At 49.4% G+C, this 21,234-nt stretch overlaps 2 protein-coding genes across 2 annotated transcripts in view; both read right to left on the minus strand.

Moving 5' to 3' along the window:
• Window positions 1-11,773, minus strand: part of RAB44 (RAB44, member RAS oncogene family) — a 42,874-nt gene extending 31,101 nt beyond the window's left edge. The window contains exon 1 of the mRNA XM_017643528.3: window positions 1,787-11,773. The gene's annotated coding sequence lies outside the window, so the exon portion shown is untranslated. The remainder of the gene's footprint in view (window positions 1-1,786) is intronic.
• Window positions 11,774-11,926: 153 nt separating this feature from the next.
• CDKN1A (cyclin dependent kinase inhibitor 1A) lies at window positions 11,927-19,143 on the minus strand. Its single transcript, XM_017643533.3, has 3 exons — window positions 19,004-19,143; window positions 14,787-15,242; window positions 11,927-13,488 (listed from the first exon to the last, which is right to left on the minus strand). The coding sequence occupies exons 2-3, from the start codon at window positions 15,229-15,231 to the stop codon at window positions 13,439-13,441; spliced, it is 495 nt and encodes a 164-aa protein (XP_017499022.1). The 5' UTR covers window positions 15,232-15,242; window positions 19,004-19,143; the 3' UTR covers window positions 11,927-13,438.
• Window positions 19,144-21,234: the final 2,091 nt, after the last annotated feature.

Here is a 21,234-nt window from a genome sequence, read left to right on the forward strand (position 1 = left end):
TATGCCCAGCATGTAATAATTTTTGGGTAAAGGGAGGCAATTACAATGGTGATGACAACATAAATGAGGGTGAAATTCCACTTGAGCCTCATAAAAGCCGGGCACTGTACAGATAAGATTTTTTTCCCGTTTGACAGATGAGGAAACTGAGCACAGCAACCTGCCCAAGCCATAACGCCAGTTGCAAAACTGGCACCAGATCTGCTGTCCTGGTTGGTCTTGAGATGGACTTCCCCAAGACCACTTCCTGGAGAGGCACCCCCTTCAGTGGGCACATGGCCCCTCTGTGGACCACAGATGTCCAATGGAGCAGCCGTGGGTGGGACAAGGGTTTCAGAGCAGGGCAGAGTGGGCAGGCTTTGCTGGGGGTTGCAAACTTAGAAACTCAAGTTTCACATATACTTCCGCTGATGGAGATAACACACACGAGGCAGCAAGATAAGCTTTCCAGTGCAGAAGCTTCTAGAACCAAAGCACTGGGGGAAGAGTCTGCTGTGATGTGGGTGCCACATCACTGAGTAAAGGAAATTAGGATCCTGAAATAAATTCCCTGGGGCCACATGTCAGGACATGGGATGCTGTTGGCATCCCTTTCAGGGAGATCCCAGTCAAGTTGCCCCTCTAGAGCCCATTGTCCCTTGGCATTTTATAAGAAAGGGGCTCTTCCAGACACCTTGGCTAGTCCCTGCCCTGCCACAGGCCTCAGCATCAGTACTCCGAGCCAGTCAGTCCTCCTTTCCCCGGGGGCCACTCAGTGGCCTGGCAGAAAGGCAGCAGGTGCCCTACCAAAACACTGCCCCAGAGTACTGGCAGTCTACTCCCCACTCACGGCCTTACAGCATAGCCTAAATCTCCACTCAGAGACAGTGGAGACACCCTCCATCCGATCCTCACACATGTCCATGCATGCACAGACTCCCCTCAGCCAGCTCCCACTCAGTCAGCCATCACCCACCACTCCTTATGGTCAGCTCTCTCCCAGTCGGACATGACACCGCCCACGGCCAATGGTATGTCTGAAGGAAGGCCCTGTCCACTCAGAGTCACTCAGAATAACACCCCTCAAAGTCTGCCATCAGCACCCCCTTTTCTGCCACATTCCCCTTACTGGACATTCACTCCCTCACATCCTTAACAGTCAGGGCCTCCTTGTGACCAGGACCACATACGCACACCCTTCCCACACTACTCCCTCACATATTCCTTCAAGAAATCACACACAACCAACTTGAGAGCAAGGGAATTCTCCTCCCAGGTATCTACAGAATCAGCTCCCCACTACGGGATTCGGTTAGGGGAACTGGCACCATAGGCCTTGGGTCAGGAAGCAGAGTGGATAAGGAGGGGACCGAAGGAGAATTACAATATGACACCTGCAGGTACCTTGGGGCTTTGCTCAGTTCTGTCATTCTCTTACCACAGGGACAAGCAACTGGCTCTGCTCTTTACCCACTTCCTTCAGGGACTACAAATAATAGCAATAATCACAGAACCCAAATTGTCCAAGCTGGTGCATCTGGGAGACCACCTGGTGCCTCGTTCTCATCTCCTTACCCTCACTAACTTGATAGAGAAGCCAAGGCTCTGAGAAGCCAGATGACTTGCCCAAGGTCACACAGCCATGTAAGGGTAGGAAATCAATTCCAGTCTCCAGCCCCAGTGCTCTCCATTAGACTGTGCACAGAGCTCCAAATTCCCAAGAGCAGAGGAGCTAGGTGGGGACCGCCGCTCCCTCCCACCTCTCACCCCTCCAAAGAAAAGCATTGTAATTCCAGGCAGCTCCCACCTCTCAAAGGCTCCCAGTCATGAACGCAGCCCTGTGCCTCCTGGACCTGGTGATGAGGCAACCACTGCCCCGAGGAGCCCGGGAGCTCTGTAACTGTTAACAGCCTTGTCTCTTGCCTAATCACTCTTTCCGTTCCCCAGCTAGCAGATCTCCTGTGTTCATCTGTGGGACTTCCTGTAGACGTGAGTCTGGGCTATCCTTTCACAATCTCCCCTAGTACTCCTGGGGCCCCCTGCCCTAGAATCCTGGAACTGGAGAATGCTGGAGCTAAGAGAGAGGCCCTTCTAAACAGAGGTTCTGAAGATGGGCTGTTCAAGGTCACCCAGACTTCAATGGCAAAGCCAGAACCTGCTCCTGAGTCTTGTTGCCAGGGTGATGCCATGCCTTATCCCAGCCACACTGCTGATAGGCACAGTATGGCTAAAGCTGGACATATGAGCTGTCCAGGGGTAACTGCCTTATACCATGTCTTACCTCAGGTTCTAACTCTCAGACAGTGTCTTGGAATACTGGGAAGGCTTACATCCAAATTATCTTCTGGAACATAGTCTAACCTAATACCAAAATACGTTGTGGTGCTACAACCATCAGAACAGTGGGGTACTGAAGTCTGAAAATACTTGTATGAATCAATGGAACAGAATAAAGAAGAGATAAGAATAGACTCAAATACACAAGGGAATTTCATGTATGATAAAAGTGGCATTTCAAAGCAGCAGATAAAAGATGGTTTATTTTATAAATCACAGGGAGAATGGGCTAAAGTTGAAACTCTAATTCCAGATGGATCATAAGTTTAAGCATTAAAAAATCATAACATCAGATGCTATTTGGAATTTGCTTCAAAATAATGGAGGGGTGGGGAGAATTGGTGGGGAAGAGATGAAATAAGACTGGCCCTGGCCCCATTCTGATTACTGTTGAAGTTGGCAAGGACACTTCTGGCTCATTCTATTCTCTCTGCTTTTGTGTAGGTTTGAGTGAATGCAGTAAGAAGTCATGATATAATTTTTAAATAATCTTGGGGCAGGCAAGGCCATTCTAGGCATTGACAAAGCATTAGAAGCTATAAAAGAAAAGATTGAAAAAAAAGAAAAGAGGAAAGATTGAGACATTTGACTACATCAAAAATTTTAAAATAAAATGACTGAAAGGCAAAGAAATGTCATTATTGACAAGTCAAAGGTAAAGTGTGAAAAAATAATCATATCATAGACAATAAGCTAATATCCTGCTTATATCATATTTTCTACAGATCACTGAAAAACGAATAATGCATTAGAGAAATTGGCACCATATATGAATAGACAATTCGTGGGTGAAAATCAATGGCTTTTAAATACATGAAAAAATGTTTGTTTTTACTTATAATAAAATAAATTTAAAAAAACTATAATGCAATATCATTTTCAGTTATCCAATTGGTAAATCAAACACAAAACTGGTAACACAGTGTTGTAAAGAATGTAGGGAAACATTTTCACATATTGTTGTAAGATAAACTGGTATATCTTTCCTGGAAAGAAACATAGTGATGTTTATCAACATTTAAAATGCAAAGAGCTTTTCACTCAGCAATTTCACTTCTGGTCATTTGTCCTACAGGTGATGTGAAAAATGACAATATGAAGGGATATTCATGATAGCATGTCTGTAGTAGCAAAGGGTTGGAAACAACATAAATTTCCTTTAACAGAGAAATGGTTAAATAAGTCCATAGAGTGACTACTATGCCGGTGTGAAGACAATGAGAAAATGCAGGGGGACTGATATGAAATGACCTTCAAAATACATTGTTAAATAAAAAAAGTAAGGTGAGGAACAATGAGTTAATGCATTGCATGAAGAAAAAAGTGTATGTGTGGTGGATGAAATTATGCTATATCAATGCACATGCATTCATATACATTTGTAAATGCATAGAATATTTCTGGCAATATACTAGAAACTGGTACTAGATGAGCTGGAGAGAAATGTGGGGATGGAGAAGGAGGGAATCTTATGTTTCACTGTTTGTATTGTATTGTACCATCTTTATATATTACCCAACTCAAAAACAAATTTAACAATAATTTGTACATATTCAGAGAGAGAATGATAAAGGAAATGTGGTAAAATGTTGACATTTAAGTACTATTGATGAAAAATTGTGGGAATTATGTTACTTTTTTTGCAACTTTTCTGTATGTCTGAAACAAAACTTTTGAATTTATTAATTTAATTTCTAAATAAATACATACTCTTAAACCAACCATCCTTTTTAACCTGTTTTTATAGTTGAGGAAATTGATACTCAGAGAGTTTTCATAGCTTTATTGAACTAAATGTTTTTATTCAGCAAATATTTACTGAGCACCTACTATGTGCCAGATACCATGTTAGGCACTAAGGATGCAAAAGTGAAAAACAAATGGAAAGAAGTAACATAATGTCCAGTAGCAATAATGGCTATGAGGAAAAGTAAGCAGCATGAACAGATAGAATGGTGGGAGGTATAATTTAGATGGGGTGGTTGGGGAGGATGTCTGCCAAGGTGATAATGGAGTAGAGCTTGTGAGGAAGAAGATCTGAAAAGGGAGTGTTCAGACAAAGGCCCTGAGGCAGGAGCATGTGTACGTGAGAAACAGTGAGACCAGTGTGGCTGGAGCAGATAACAGAGGGAAGAGTGGAGAAGAGAAGGTCAGAGGTAAAGACAGGAGGAGCTGTTGACCATATAAGTTTTTTTACTTTAAGGGAGATGGAAGAAGTGATGGCTTAGATAAGGACACCTGTGGAAATGATGGCCAGGTGACTGGACCCTGGATGTATTCTGAAAGTAAGGGCAACGGTGTTTCTTGCTGGACTGGACAACCTGCAACAAATCCAATAACTTGTTCTTTTCCAAAACACTCTCCTCTTCTCTGGGAACTGAGGGAATTGGATTTTGAAGACCCAGCCTCCAAGATCTCAAGGCAATCTCAGTTCATTTGCCATCCCTTGCACCAGCCCACCTCCCAACTATGGAAATAAAAGGGGTCTGGAGATGGCAGGGGGTGGTCATAGCCCTGTCTGGTGAAGCCTGTAGGTGGTGAGAGCTCAGCCTGGCCTCACCCTCTGCACCAGCTCCAGGGGAGAAACCCGTGCAGGAGCCAGCTGGCAGGGGGACATAACCAAGTGCTAGGAACAAAGTCAGATCCAGGCCTTTTTTGGAAACAGCCGAGCTAATGTGAAAATATAGTGTTGCTGGACTTTAAAAACACTGAGTTCAGAAACTGAATTTTACAAAAATTGAATCAATGAACAAGGATCAAAGACAGTGAGACTGTTTTGTGAATGGGAAAGTTTACTGCTCACTAATTTTCAATTCCCTTAATATGGTTTGGTTCACTTCACCATTTAGTAAACTCTGAAGCATGATACTGCCTGCCCAGGGCTGCAGTGGTGAGTGAGACCTGGGTCTCCCTGCCTCCAGCTGCTGGCTCCCAACTATCTAGAAGGCAGACTGGCAGTCTGGCAGGAAACCATGGCCAGGGAGCTTGAAGTTGCATTTGCATAGCGTGCTTTATGCAGGGTTGAGAAAACTGAAGTTACAGCTGACTAGGGAGTGGCACAGTAGGAGATAGGTGCCCAGTACCTCCTCCTAGAGTTGTCACAGTGGTAGTGGCCCTGGGTGAGGCACTTCCCTTTCTGGCTTATCGAGCAGGCGGTATGACCTGGGTCATCGGCATGAATATCCTGGCTCCCCGCTACTTCCTAGCGGTGTGATCTCAGGCAAGTGACTTAAACCTTGTTGCTTCAGCTTCTCTTCAGTAAAATAGAGGCAATCATAGCGCCCACCTTGTAGCTGTGTTTAAGGATTAAATGCTGTAAACCATTAAATCAATGTAAAGCATTTAGAACCATGTTAGGCAGATGATCATCCATGTGAGTTGTCATTTTTGTGACTGTTAAAAGGAGACTGAGTTAGAGACTCTTCAGCACCTCCATGCCACCAATTTGCCCTGTTCATATGCCAGCCTGATTGTTAAGTGATGAGGGGCAGTGACCTGGGAGCTGGACAGGATCAGGTAGAGTCAAGGACTGAGGCCAGGTGGGGTTTGGGAGATGAGTGCTCAGGTCACAAAGGAGATTCAAGCCATGGTGAATCATTCATTCATTCAACAACTATTGATTGAGTACCTACTATGAGATGGGCACTTTTTAGGTACTGGGACACAGGCAAAAACAAAACAGACAGAGACCTACCCTCCTGGAGCTCACATTTCTCCATGCTGGCGGGGAGAGGTGAAGCCATGGTGAGTTTGGCCGGCATGCTCACCTGGGTACTAAGCAGGCAGGCTAAAGGGTAGTTTCAGAAGCCACTGCTGGTGTCCCGCCCCAGGCTCACAGATGTGTTCACCTGATGCTTTAGCAACTAGCTCCTAGAAGGACTGTAGCTTCTCCCTTCAAATCCTTCCATTTTTCTCCAGCATCACAGACACTTGCTCCACCTTTAAGAGCTGTCTTGCCAATGGGTTTCAGCCCCGGGCAAGTTCACTATGGATTTAATGTGAGTGACCAAAGAAATGACAGTAGAACATTCTTGGGGTGAAAGAGTTATACCCAACTTTATTCCCACGGTGGCAGGTCAATCACCAGAATCCCGTCTGCATGCATCAAGCCGGTCTCTGCCTCTGGGCCTCTGTCCTCGGGGCAGCCACCACTCGAGCCTCTGCTCTCTTGCAGCAGTACGACTGTGCTGCCCAGAGCACTGGGAGGGGCTCTCTATACAGAGTCAATAATGACGCATTAGCCACACGAGTGTAGTGAGCTAGCCAACCAGGGCCAGGTGAGAATCCTGGCCACAGGAACCTTTATTTTATCCACAGGGGCAACCTGGTCTTGCCCCCAGGGACGGCCCTTAATCAGATGGAGTCGGTAGTTAAGTACCCCAGCAGTACTCAGGCAAGTATCCTAGAGGAACAATTCTTGGGCATGCTCCACGTGGCCTCAGACCTCCCAGCGGGTTAAGTCCCAGCTGCAGCCAGCAGAATGTGCTCATAAAGCCTTTATTGGCTTTCCTTTCTCACATTCCCTTCTCCTACCTGGACTTTCAGGGACCAGCTCCCAAGTAAACCACTTTATCTTGCCAGTGGGTTTCAGCTCTGGGCAAGTTCACTCTTGATTTTCTGACACCAAATAATGACAAAGGAACATTCTTGGGGTGAAAGCGTTTCTACCCAACTTTATTCCCATGTAGTCAAGTGCTAGAATCCTGTCTGCCTCAAAGCCAGACTGCATGCAGCAAGCCTGTCTCTGCCTCCGGGCCTCTCTGCCCCCACAGCCCTCTCCATCCGTCCTTGGTGCTGCCACCACCCCAACTTCTGCTCTCCTGCAGCACGGGGTGGAGCTCTTTATGTAGAGTCAGTAACAACATATTGCTCACATGTATGCAGTGAGCAAGCGGACCAGGGCCAGGTGAGAATCCCAGCCGCAGGAACTTCCATTTTCTCTACACCCTGTGCAACTCTTGTCTCAGGTTGCTTTCGAGAGGAAAACAATGTAAGATAGTTGGGACCAGAAATGACAGAAAGCAGGATGGGCTTCTGGGAGTGATCTCTTACCAGTGAGCTGACACTGGGGCCCCTCTATGAGGGGCGGTGCTAACGGGGGTGGGAGGTTGCCGCATCACAGCCAGAGACTCACCAGGGAGGTGGGCGGGGTGATGCAGGAGGCATTCCAGGGCAGCACTGCCCTATTGGCCCACTCACAGGACCTGGGGCAATGGTAATTAGCCAGAAGTGCAGTCAGTTGCTTTTGTGACCTGCCCTAGACACCTTGAAGAAAGAGAATGGCAGGCTCTACTCGGAGGGTGTTGTGGGAGACAGGGGCAGCCCATAAGATCATTCTAAACAGCCCTCACCTCTTGTGGCCCAAGGGCAGACTGTGCTGATAATCAGCCCCACGATTTGATTATAAAGGTGGTGGAGCTACAAGAGAAACAGCGGTCAGAGCCCCAGCCAGCAGAGAACCGTGGGGCGCTGAGGCCTCAAGTGAAGATATCTGGGTGGATGCACTCGAGAACCTTGGACCCCCAGCTTTTCCTGAGCCCTCCAGTCCTACAGAAGTGCCCCCTCCTTTACTAGAGAACTCACCTGTGGATAAAATGAAAGTTCCTGTGGCCAGGATTCTCACCTGGCCCTGGTTGGCTCTCTCACTACACACGTGTGGGCAATACGTTGCTACTGACTGTATATAAAGAGCTCTGCCCAGTGCTCTGGGCGACATGGTGGCATGGCTGCAAGGCTGCAGGAGAGCAGAGCAGAGGCTGGAGTGGTGGTAGTGCCAAGGACAGAGGCCTAGAGGCTGGTTGTGCCGGATGGCTGTTCAAACAGAAAGGCCTAGAGGCAGAGACCGGCTTGCTGCATGCAGACTCACTGAGTGGACAGGGTTTTAGTGATTGACCTGCCACCATGGAAATAAAGTTGGGTATAACTCTTTCACCCCAAGAATGTCTTACTGATGCCGGAGTTCTTGTTTGCAGAGCCGAAGAATGAGCTTCACAAACAGTCAAGATAGGAGAGCAAGGTACAGGCTTTTAGTTAGAAATAAAGTGAGAATAGAGTTCCCGGCTCATACCAGGAGGGGACAAGAGAGTCCGTAGTGGTGCGTTGTCTAGGGGGTTTATAGGCAGCTGAGGATTTTTCGAGAACATGAAAAAAACTTAGGGGTGTGGACTTAAGTGACCTCTGAATATTTAGAATTAACTTAACACAAGCAACTTCCTCTGATGATTTCTCCCTGAGATACCAGCATCTTGGTCTGGGAGAATATGAAACAAGGCCACCTGCTCAGCCCCCAAGGTGGGTCCAGGTATTGTTTGCTAAAGAGTAAGTTAAGAATTTCTAACGTCTTAACTTCTTGGGTATTAAAATGCAATCTTATCTTTAAGGTGGAATCCTTCCTGCCTTTTACTGTGTTGTTTATGCCTGGGCTTACTTGCTAAATTAGTTGCCCAGTTTGCAAAATCACTTCATCAGATCTGAAGGAGGAAAGATAGCACATAGGCCTGGGCCTTTTAGTATGCTAAAGAGAACTCTACACATGATTATAAATGGTTAGCATAATAAAACATGTGCTGCTCTTCTTTATCTGGGGAACATTAACTGATTTCACTGAAGAATGATTCTAGAGCTCAATGTTTAACGTAGAGTTTTAGCAGGGGGGGTTTCCTTGCATGTAGTTACATTGCTCTGGCTGCAAATATCCTGCCCTGCCCCCTCCAGAGGCTCTCACCCTACTCTAACTACATCTATGGTCCCTGCCTCATTACTATCATTTTCTTTGGTCACATTGAATCCATAGCGAACTTGCCTGGCGCTGAAACCCATTGGCAAGGCATCACCCATGAACCTGAAGTCCACACAAAGGACTCACCTGGTTGGTACCTCACAAGGGGATGCTTGTCTTCCTTAAGATGGAATGTGCCCCCCTCCCTGCCTCTAGACTAGAGTCAGCAAATGTATTCTTCAAGGTTAAGAGAGTATTTCAGGCTTGTGGGCCATGTGGTCTGTTGCAACCTCAATTCTGCTTTTGCACTAAAAATAATAGGCAAAAAGAATATGGCAAAAACAGCCATAGACAATAGGTAAGCAAATGGGCATGTCTGTATTCCAGTAAAATTTTGTACAAAAACGGGTGGCTAGTCCTTGGAGCTGTGGTTTGCCAGCCCCTTCTTCAGACAAATCAGGGTCAGTTCTCAGCATTGATCAAGCAGGAAAGGGCAGTCCCTGCTACTGGAGGAAATTATTTACCAAAAAGCTACAGGTCTTGCTATGTATTGGTAGAAACAGGGAAATATGTATGGGAGAAGATATTGGGGGTGTGGGACTAGGCCTGGGGGCTGGACCAGAAGTTCTTATGGGGCCTCTCCATTGATGCAGGACTGAACACCCTGGCAAAGGCCCCTGGAGCTGGTCCTAACACACTGCTGAGTGGTTGGTTCTTAAAGCTTAGACATAGTGATGGCCTACGGTCAATGCAGTGATGCTGATGCTGCTTTGGAAGGGTGCTGAGGAAGGGTTAGAAAGCTCAGAGAGGTGGACAAGGTAGAATGGACTCGTTGCAGGGAAGCCACCAGCATATGTCTTCCCCAGGAGGGCCCAGAAGACCCTCCCTTCTCAAAGCAATACAGGATGCACTAGTGAGAGGAGCTCAGTGCTGGCTGGAGTGCCATGGCCACTGTCAACAGAGACACTATGATTCTGGGGGAGCAGAGGCCACATAAGGCCCCTGAATTATCAGAGGCAAGGTAGACACAGGGCCTGAATGGTAACCAGGGTCCTTGATCTGCAGGGCACTGTGGCAGTGGTGTTCCCAGGGGTGAGAGATGAGCATTTAATAGGATATTGCTTGACTTAGTCACAACAGATCAAGGGTCGGGGGCAGAGACTGATACAAGCTGCCATGATAGAAAACCACAGTCTCTCACTGAGTTTGCAGGTTTGAGCCAGTTCTCAGACCCAGAGCCACTGATAGAAGAGAAAGACCTATAATGCCACTGTAAGTATAAGTAATAAATATTTCCTCAATTCTTCCCCCCATTGTGCCGTTTTTTTTTTTACAAATGTGGAAAAGGGAATAACCAGATCTTTTGAGGTTTATGGAATACAAAGTCTGAGCTTACATAGTACCAGGTGATTCAAAATACCATTATAGCCTCCTTTTCAAGTAGGGGGACACACGAGACCAGGTGGTAAATGGAGTCCTGGCCAGGTTCCTCTGAGTTCAGTGGGTCCATGGACCCACTCTGTGGTTATTTCCTAGCCTGGGCACAAATTGGGATGGATATACTTAGCAGTTAGCAGAACCCTCACATCGATTCCCTAATCTATGGAATAAGAGCCATTATGGAAAGCAGGACCTAGGAGAAGTCTCTCAAATTATCTCACTAGTCAAGATAGTGAATCAGAAGCAATACAACATCCTGGTGAAATTTCAGAGATTAGGGCTAATCTCAAAGATTTAGAGGATGCAGGGCGGTCCCTGCCATCTGTACCAACCAGTAAATGGTTGGTTACCCACATGGCAGCCCTGCTTGCAGCTGTTGTATCAGATATGGTATCAGAGTGGAAGCAGTATACTAATGCTCCAGCCCATATTTTGGATGACTTGGGAAGCTATTGTATTTTGAGTGGAGTCCAGAGCAAAAAAGGGCTCTGTGATAGGCCCATGCTATGGGATAAGCATGTGGGACATGTGACTCAGCATATCCCATGGTACTAGAAACATTCATGGGAGATTAAGGAGACAATGTGAGGTCTCTGAAAAGCCCCAGTGAGAGAGCCTCATTTCAAACTCCTAGAGTTCTGGAGCAAAGCCAGGCCCTGGACAGCAGAGAATTAGTCAACATTTGAAAAGTAGTTCTTGGCCCAATTGCAGAATTGGGAGCAAAGATTATTGTTTTAAGACAGTCTTGTGGTGGTTAATTATGAGTAGATAACCAGAATAAGCATATAACCTACTTTGTGCTTTTTAATGGTGTGCATTCCACTATACAAAGATAAAATTTATGTATCTATTCTGTTACGGATATTTAGGTTGTTTCCAGTTTGGGTCTGTTAAGAATAATGCTGCTATGAACATGTCTTTTAGTAGAAATATGTGCTCGTTTCTCTTGAGAATAAACCTAGAAATAGAATTCCTGGATCACAAGGGTAGGCATAAGGGGAGGTATCTTTAAAAGATACTTCCAAAGCTTTCTAAAATAGTTGAAATATTTTATACTTCCACCAGCAAGGTGTGAGTTCCAGTTGTTCCATATCTTAGTCAACAGTTGGCATGGTCAGTCTTTTTCATCATAGTCATTCTGGTAGGTGTGTAATGGTATCTTATTGTGGTTTTAATTTGCATTTCCCCATTGAGTAATGATTTTCATTTCCCTGATGAGTAATAATATATTCTTTACTGAAAAAAAGACCACATAATGAACCAAAATATTGACAGTGGCAATCTTTGCAGAGGTGTGATGATTTATTGTTTTTGTTTTGTTTGTTTTTTGCCTTATGGTCTGTTAAGCTTTCCACCTTTTAAAAATTTAAATACTAAATTTTTAAAATTATAAAACCCAAAAACCTCTGCCTACCTGTTCTTGTAAATAACAAGATATATTGATCACAGTGGTAATATGTCACCAAGAAATATTTATTGAGCACCTGCTGTATACCCAGCACTGTGGGAGGGGCTGTGAAGGACACAGAACAGTGCAGGACTTGGTCCCTGCCCTTTAGAGGTTTACAGTCTGGGTGGAGACAGGAGAACCATAATGCATGGGGAGGTCAGAGGAAACAGTTCAGGCAAGGGTGTTATAGGAGCTGGAAGGTTTAGGGTCAGACCCACTAAATGCTTTGGTGCCTGCAAGGGCTCAGTGTTCAGTGCCAAGAAAGACAACTCACAACTCCCAGGACTATATTAGCCCACGTGCTGTGCCCTGTCCACCGCCTCTGCTCCTGCCATCTTTAAACACCTGTCTCCTTGTTCAGCTGCTTTTCAAAGTGCAATGAAATGGGGGAAGGGTGGGGCAGATGGAGATGTTCTTGGCTGAGTTCCAGGGGCTGGTGTCATGCTCTCCCTCCTAGGAGAATCTGCTCCCCACTCCACCCCTAACACAGATCCCCACTCCAAGAGGCCTGTCTGACCACCCAGCACCCCTACCCCAAGAGGTAAGAGGAGGTGTGGCTGCTTGAGCTGCCTGAGGTAGAACTGGGGAACCCTACTTCTAGCATGCCCCTTCCCCTTCCAGTCTACTGAGCTGGGGGGACAAGCACCCCAGAGCTCCAGAGCTGCCACCCAGTGGGGAGAGGGACTAGAGGGAGAGGACACTGGGGGAGGGAAAGGGAGCAGAGAGGGACTTCAGAGCCCAGCCGCAAAAGAGGGGCATCTGAGGCTCCTCGAAAAGTGCAGAGGAAGCCAACAGGGTGGTGGCCAAATGCTGAGGCCGGCACCCCTGAGGCAGTTGGGGGTGGGGAGGTGGGGTGGCTTGCTACGGGACCCTACCTTCCCTATGCCTTCATGGGACAGAGTGGGCTATCAAGGGCCAGGAGGGTGCCAAGTCCCCAGCCCTGTTCTAGGCTGTGCCCGCTTCAAGATCACCCTGCCCAACCTTAGAGGAGGTGAGGGGACTCCATAGTTTTGATGATGCCCCTACTCTGCTGGGCCCCCTTCAAAGTGCCATTGGTTTACTTCTCAAATAATAAAGAATTCAGGTCAGAGAAGCCAGGAAAGGGACAGAATTTCATACGCCCTTGAAACAGTGAGAGGAGGGAGCCAGGCCCCTCTAGAGAGCGCTACCCAGTGGGTAATGTCATGGCAGCCCCACCTTACCCAGGGGACAGGGGTAGGGATGGAGGGCAAGGGACGAGGAGGTCTTAAATAATATCATTTGTGTAATAAAAATACCTAGCAGTCTAATAAGCCTATCATTCAGCTAATGTTTTTTAAATAATTCTAATGCCAGAGGCTGGGGGTGGGAGGGAGGGAGGGTGGCGGCAAGCAGGGTATGTACATGGGGAGGAGTTTAAATTAAAACACAAGTAATAATTAAGACATACAAACTGAAGGACTAAGGCAAAAGATACAGATGGGGCCTGTAGGAGCCCCCATGTTTCCGGGGGCTTGAAGCTTCCAGTGGGCAAGTTAGGGCTTCCTCTTAGAGAAGATCAGCCGGCGTTTGGAGTGATAGAAATCTGAGGAGAGAGAACAGAGGTTAGCCAGGCCAGGAGAAGAGGGCAAAGCAGAGCCCCCCACCCAAGGCAAACTGTAGAGGGGCCAGGGACCCTTCCCTGGGGCCAAAGGGACATATTGCCGAGTACAGGGAAGAACTCTGCTAACATGTGCTCCATCTCCCAGGGAGGCATTTACAGAGCATCCTGCCACACTTCACAGATGTGATTTATAAGGGGACTGACATCCATGGGCCTCTGCTCTAAGCCAAGCTGCCAATACAGTAACCACTAGCTCTGTGTGGTTATTAAAATTAGCTAAAATCAAATAAAATGAAATCTTCCGTTCCTCGGTCACACTAGCCACATGCCCAGTGCACAATGGCTGTATGTGGCTAGTGGCACTGGACGTCTGCCCCACTGTAGAGTTCTCTCGGAGAGCCCTGCTCTAGGGATTCCATTAGATAACCCATGCAAAGTGTTCTGCTCAAGGCCTGGGCCATACAAATTTTTATTATCATTATTGTTAGTTCTGACCGAGCTGCAAATTTGCCACTGGATTCTTGACTGCATCTCTGAGCCTCAGTTTCCTCCCCTATAAAATGAGGATAACATTGGTATGGTGCTCTAAGGATTCAATGAAATGTTCTTTATAAAGGGTTTCGGTCTTGGGCCTGGCATATCAGTACTGAAATGTCAGCATCAATTATTCACTCTATCAAGCTCCTACTATGTGCCAGACACTGTCCTAGGTGCTGGGGATTCAGCAGTGAACAAGAGAGATACAGATCCTCTTCTCATGGAGACAACATCCAAGTTGGGGAGACAGACAATATCAAGATAAGGGAGTAGCTACTAATAGTTGGAAAAAAAAAATGCCAAAGAGAAAAACTAAGCAGAGAAGATGGATGGTCAGTGTGTGTGTGTGTGCGCGCATGTTGGGGAAGGGAAGTTAAATTTGGCTAGGGCAGCCAGGAAAGTATTATCATTAGTTTTCTCTCCACTGCAAATGCAGTGGGATTTTAGTCAAATCACTCAACCTGTCTGAACCTTGTTACTTTGCCTGTAAAGAGTGGCAAGAATGTCATATGGCGTAGGACTGCTATAAAGAACTAAATGAAATCCATCTTAGAAACTTAGCAAAGGGCCTGGAATACAAATGTTCCCAATAAATATTATCTAGTTGGTCTTGGCTGCAGACTTGCTGTGTGACCGCACACAAGCTGGTTCCCCTCTCTGGGCCTCTTTCCCCTCTGTCTAATCCCACCACGAAGTCTGAGAGTCTTGGTCCCTCACAGTGTCCTTCCTTGTACTGTCCTCACCTGTCATGCTGGTCTGCCGTCTTTTTCGGCCCTGAGAAGTGCCAGGCCCGCCTGGGGACCCCTCAGGCCGCTCAGGTGAGTGAGGCAGGAAGGTACAGGACAGTGACAGGTCCACGTGGTCCTCCTGAGCTGTCCCCTGCAACAGGGCAGGTGAGGGGCTAGGCCGCTTGCCCCCTCCCAGGTCGTCCCGGCACCCCCATAGCCCCTCAGGCAGGTAGAGCTTGGGCATGCCGAGGCCCCACACACGCTCCCAGGCGAAGTCGCCCTCCAGAGGTGTCTCGGTGACAAAGTCGAAATTCCATCTCTCCCGGGCCTCCTGCACGCAGCCTGCCATTAGTGCATCACAGTCGCGGCGAAGCTGCTCACTGTCCACTGGGCCGAAGAGGCGGCGGCAGGCCTTGCTGCTGCGCAGGACCTGATGGGCGTCCCTGGATGGCTCTGACATGGTGCCTGCAGCTGAGACACAAGTAAGGCTCTGGTCATTTAAACGGGACCCTCCCTTATCAGTTGTGCTTTGCTGTGTAACCTCCGGTGAGGTCCTCCTACTACAACATGAGGTAAGAGATTCTCTCTGCCTCCTTCCAGATTATTTTCTACCACCTCCTTCCCACAGGCCACCCCAGCACACCACCAACAGACACGGGGTGGAGACAGAGCTCAGCTGGCCTGGCGCCCCACAGTCACTGGGGATTGGAGAAGGGCAGCTGAAGGGCAGCTGATGTCAACAAAGGCAAATTTATCGCAATAGGGATCAGGGTCCTGTTTACCACCAGGTATTATCTGCTAAAGTCAATTTGTTTTCCCCCAAGGTTTCCCTAGTGGATGTGAAAACCCTAAGTATGTGTGAATTGCTACAGTCCAGCAGTTTCTCAACCCCAGCCCAGGCCAGGAGGTCTGTTCCCAAATGAATGGACAGGCTGACATCAACCAAAGCCTCCTGAATCCTCTCACCAAGAGGGGTAACCCTGCTCCGCAACTTAAAAGTACCCTGGACTTTGGGGTAAAAACCATCTGGGGCTAGTCTTACCTCTGCTGCTTACTACCTAAGTTTTAAAAAGTCACTTAATGTCTTCTAAGCCTCAGTTTCCTCATCTGTAAAATGGGGCTGTGGAAGCACGCTCAAGCAATTGGTCAGGGAGTCCTGCCAGGCAAGGCAGATGGAAAGAGCTTCGAGGCTGTGTCTGTGGCTAAGAGCAAGGGCTCTGGAGCCAGACTGCCTAGGCTGGGTGACCTGGACAAGTGGTTTAATTTTTCTGGGCTCTATTTTCCTCATTTGTAAAATGGAGACAGTAACAGTGAATGTCTCAGAGATACAGACATGAGGATTAACTGAGTTCGTGTAGGTAACGTGCTTAGAGCAGCGATATTCCCTGGTACGTAGAAGTACTTGGCAAACAGAAGTGTTATTATTTCTCTCTGCCTTCAGTCTGGCTGAAGTTCTCCTCGTCACTCTCCCCACCTGGGGCCACCACCTGCTTCAGACAGCAGCTGACAGGTGCTGCGGCAAGGGGCCTTTCCCAAGGATGTTATCAGGCTGGTGGCCTGGGGGTGAGGAGGGGTTGGGCAGGGCCGGGCAGGGCAGGGTGATGATTTCTCCCAGGCTGAGCCACATCCTGCTAGGCACATCAGGTGATCTGAAGTCTAGACAACCTTGAAGGCTTTGCCCCATGTTGCTGCATCCAGGGAACCCGTTTTGCAGGCAAAGAAAATTGCAGGTGGCCGGTCTACTCGGTTCCTCTCTAGTTTGGAGGTTTCTTAACCAGAGATGCCCAACAGAATCACTTGGGGAGCCTTTTCAAAGTACAGCTTGATAGGCCCATCCCTTCCAAGAGCAACTTAATTCAAACTGAAGGAGATTTTCAGCAAGTGTTTGGCAGTTCCCCATATGGGCACTGTTGCGGTGCCAGCCAAGCGGGGACACACAGGATGGCTGAAACGGACGTTCTGGGTCTTGGTGCCTCAGAGGCATAAGAAAGAGGAGCCCGCCTAGGGCTTTATCAGGGTCCACCTTACTCCCTGGCTCCTAAGAGCTGAAGATGAAGCCAGAATCCAGGCAGGGACTCTTTCTCCTTCTTCACCCTTTCCCTTAAGGCACTCATAGGCTCCCCACCACTCTCTCTCACGCCCATTATTTTAACTCCCAGCTCAAAGAAAACTCAAGAAATACCAACCTTGTTTTACAAGCAAATAACTGAGAATAGCTTCTTTTGTTGGCCTTCGTGCCTTAGACTCAACTAATTTTAATTCCCAAGTAAACAGTAAGCACTCAGTAAACACGGCTGAACCAATGGGGTACTCTTAAGGGGCGTTGAGGGATGGAAGGGAGCGATCTGGAGCAGCCCAGCCGCAGAGGCGGGAAGGAAAGGCGGGCGACGCCGCATTCCGCGGGAAGGCGTGCTTGCTATTCGCGCCGGGGCCGGAAGGGGGCGCCGGTATCCAGGAAATCAGGCTCAGGGTGGGAGGTGCGTGGGCAGAGTCTTGGACAGCGGCAGTGAGTTGTGATGAGTCAGTTTCCTGCAAAGCGCTAGTCGCCCGCCAAAACTTCGCTTCCACTCCGGGTGCGCGTCACCCTCGGGTGAGGAGGGGGGAGAGGGAGGGGGGAGAAGGAGGGGGGCCGGGGGCCGCAAACACGTCACGCTGAGCCAGCCAGGCTTCCGAAACCCCCGCCACTGTTAGGAAACTGCGCGCTCCCGCGCCGCCTGTGACACACATATACACACAGTCGGCACGCACACACTCGTGCACGCACAGGGGCGCAGAGGTTTGGTCCCTCTACCTTATCTCCACGCCCAAAGCCCGAGATGAGTCAGATCCCTGGAAAAATAAAAATAGACGGGAGCAACGAAAACAAAGCCACTCGAAAGTCCTCCCCGAAACGCGACGTGGAGAGCGGGAAGGAGGGAGCTGCCTGGGCGCCCTACGTGCCAAACCCAGTTCCAAAGATTCTTCTCCGCATCAGGATGGCGCAAATGTACCCCGACCACGGACACAGCGGACTCAGTGGTCTGCACTGGGCGGCAGCGCTCTAAAAGCGACTCGCCCTCCTACTCCGTTCAGACCTGCTGCCCTCGGAGAGGGAATTCTGTTCGGGGGCGACAGAAGCCCCGGGATGCAGTTGAAAGAGGCCCTGAGCAGCGTAGCGCCCCCGAAACCCCACTCCTCCAAGAAGCGACCCCTCCTGCCTCCTGCCCGGGCGTGGGCTACAAGCCCTGCCGTTCCGCCTTGCAGGGCGCTGCTTCCGCGCCACAGTCTGTCGCCCCGACCCGAGGGCAAGCTGGGTCGCCGTTCTGCGGGCAGCGGCTGGAGAAGGTGGGTCGGACCCCTGCCCTTCCCGAACCGACAGGCTAGCGCGAGTCCACCCAGAGCGGGGCCGCGGCTCCGGGTCCCCGAGGGCGCGCCGCAGGGTGGCGACCGGACACCCGGTCTCGGACCTCCTGGTGTCCCAGCTTCCGTGGGAACACTCTGTGCCAGCCAAATGGGTCACTGTGCTGATGGGGTAGAGACGGCGGAGCGACAAGGAGGCGGGCTCCTGGGGCGCCACTGTACCCCAGCCCGGGCGGGGTTCTGATGTCACCCGGTCCGTTCCCCGGGGTCTCCTTGTCACCATGAGTCACCTCTTCGCTTGCTCTTAAGGGACGTGTCCTGACACGTTCCCAAAGGCCGGGGACACAGCCTGCTCTGACCTCAGTGCCCAGTCGGGCGGACACGGCGGCGTCGCGGACCCAGACCTCCGGGATCTGGGCCTGACGGCACCAACTGGATCGAGAGCCCTACAGAAGCGGATCCTGGGTGAACCTGACCCCCTCTGCGTTCCCCGCCCCTCCCGGACCCCTCCGCCCTCGGGGGCTTCACCCCCAACCCCAGAGCAGCCCGCGCGTGGGGACCGGGACCTGGGGCGCAGTCGCCCAGAGACGAGCTCCCGGGGCGACCCCGACCACGCCTTCCCTGAGTTTCAACCGGAGGCGAGCAAGGCAGGGGATCCCCTTGTATGCTCCCTTCTCTCCGTCCGGAGCCTCCGACACATCTCGACCCTGTCACACGCGTGTGTGTGCAAAACCGAGACCCACGCCCATCATTCACCTGTGAACACAGTACACACACATCCCCCGCGCGCACACACACACAGACACACACACCGATACACAGGCGGACACGCTCGGCTCAGCTCAGAGCCGCGCCAGCTCGGGGTCTGCTCTTGGCTGCGACGACTCCCTCACCTCCTCTGAGAGTCTTTGTCTCGGTGTCTCGGTGAATCCGCGCCCGGCTCCGGGTCTCCAAGTCACTGACTCAGGCAGCTGCTCACACCTCAGCTGGTGTCGCCCGGCGCTGCCTTATAAAGGAACGGCTTCGGAGGCGGGACCGCCGCTCCGCCCCCAGCGCGCCTGGACCGCCCTTCCGCGGCCACCGAGGAGTCATCTGCTCCCGCTGCTCCTGGCCCTGCTCTGGATCCACAGAGCTCAGGATGCCAGCCTCGCGTCCTGCAGGAGGGCGCCTCCTGCCCCCCCCCACACTCCACGCCTAGGTTTGTGAGCTTGATACATTTCACCACGAAATGAGCCACATCTGGTTTTTTTTAACCAGATGACATTGTTAGGATGAGCCCTCTTTCTGGGCCTGAAAAGATCACGAGGACTGTCATTAATAAATAAAAGCCGTAAGTAATAAAGACGATGCACTTCACTTTGCAATTTCCATAAAAGTCCCACTAAATCCCACGGATCCCTCACTAGACCACCTCTTTCCAGGCACCTGGGGCACCCACACCCCAACCAAACATCTTGGAGGCCAGAAAGGGAGTCATTCTCCTTTATTTCACAGGTGAGAAAACTGAGGCCCACAGAACTGAAGGGATGCAAAGCTGTTGCTTGTCAAATGCCTCAGGGAAGGAGGGAATTGGGGGCACTTCTCAGATAAGGCCAAACCTGGTCTAGAGGGGAAATGAAAGAAATCAGACATTGAACTAACTTCCCAGGCTCCTCTCCTCACTTCCCACACCCACCTCCGCCTCACCCCAATAAAAGAAGCCCCTGTAATTACAGTAGATTTGATGGCTAGGAAGGAGGGAAGTATTTGGTGAGTGAGTTGTCTCCTGGACATCCTGCACACAGCCCACAGACAGTGCTGGGGAAATTGAGGCTCAGAGAAGTTCAGTGACCTCATTCCCGTCACACAGCAAATAAATGGCTATGGTTGGAATGTAGGCCTTTTGATTTTCACCCAGAGGTCTATGTTTGTTCCCCTCTCTATTTAAGTGGCTCCTGCACCCCTCATTTCCAGCATACACCCAGCACCCCTCATTTTGAGTGTACCAGGGTGACATTGATCAAAGACAGTTCAGGAAATGTCCATTCATACTTCTGACAGATACAGAAGCAAATGAGGTAGGTGCCCATCTGCTCCCACTCACCTCCACACCCCTAGCCTCCTTTGCACCACACCTTTGCCTTCTTCCTCCACCTAAAACATTTGCAGTTTTTGTTTTTGAAAAATTGCAGAGAACAGAGGGTTAACCTGAACAGAAATCCCATTAAAAAATAGAATCCAGGCTTGGAGCAGCTACAATTACTGACATCTAGGGCTGTTCAGTGTCTGGAAATCTCTGCCCGGACATGCCCAGATTTCTTCCTTTCATGCAGCTGACCTCAGGGAGGACAGCCTCCTTCTCTACTGCCAGGAGGGAAGCCCCAGCAGCAGTGGGAGGGCACAGCACCAGACCCACTACCTGCACGACATTGCAGTCAGGCGAGGATTGTAGCTGGGTTCAGGAGGGCTCTGAATGGCCAAGACCCCAGAACCCATCCCCTCCTCCCCAGCCCCTTTCTCTACCCTATCCCTACCCTCAACACAGGCATACCTACACCCCCAAAGTCTAGGTTGCTAGATGTCCAGCAGAGGACAGGCATATCCTCCTACTGCCCTGAATCCCCTCGCCTTTCAAGCATTTCAAATAGACTTGACATTGTCTGTTTACTTTTGGGGGAAAAAATGTGTTAAATGAAGGCTTGTTTTGAATTATTTAAAGTTTTGTGGTAACTAGCCTCACAATAATATAATTCTTTTTTGTTGGGAAGTGAGTTTGTTTGTTTTTTTAATGACTTCTAGCTCACCACCACAACAAAATTCAATAAATGTTTATAAAGCACCTACAAAGTGTCTAGTACAGTTCAGTACTTAAAAAAAAAAGTTTCCAACCATACATTTGAATGTGTAGCCAGGTATGCCCTAAAGGAAGGCTTCTGTGTAGCCTCCTTAAAGGGCAAAGAAGCAGGTTACACAAGATCTGACTCCCAACACACACACACACACACACACACACACACACACACCAATCCAAGGGATCTGCTGCAAGCCACATATTCTGTTCAGAAAAACTCAGACCAAGGTCTCCCTTGAGTCTCTGGGGGTCTCCTGTCTCCTACCACCCCACTCTTGGCCCCAAAGTAGGCAG

This window comes from Manis javanica, chromosome 16, assembly GCF_040802235.1.
Source record: "Manis javanica isolate MJ-LG chromosome 16, MJ_LKY, whole genome shotgun sequence".
Taxonomy (NCBI): domain Eukaryota; kingdom Metazoa; phylum Chordata; class Mammalia; order Pholidota; family Manidae; genus Manis; species Manis javanica.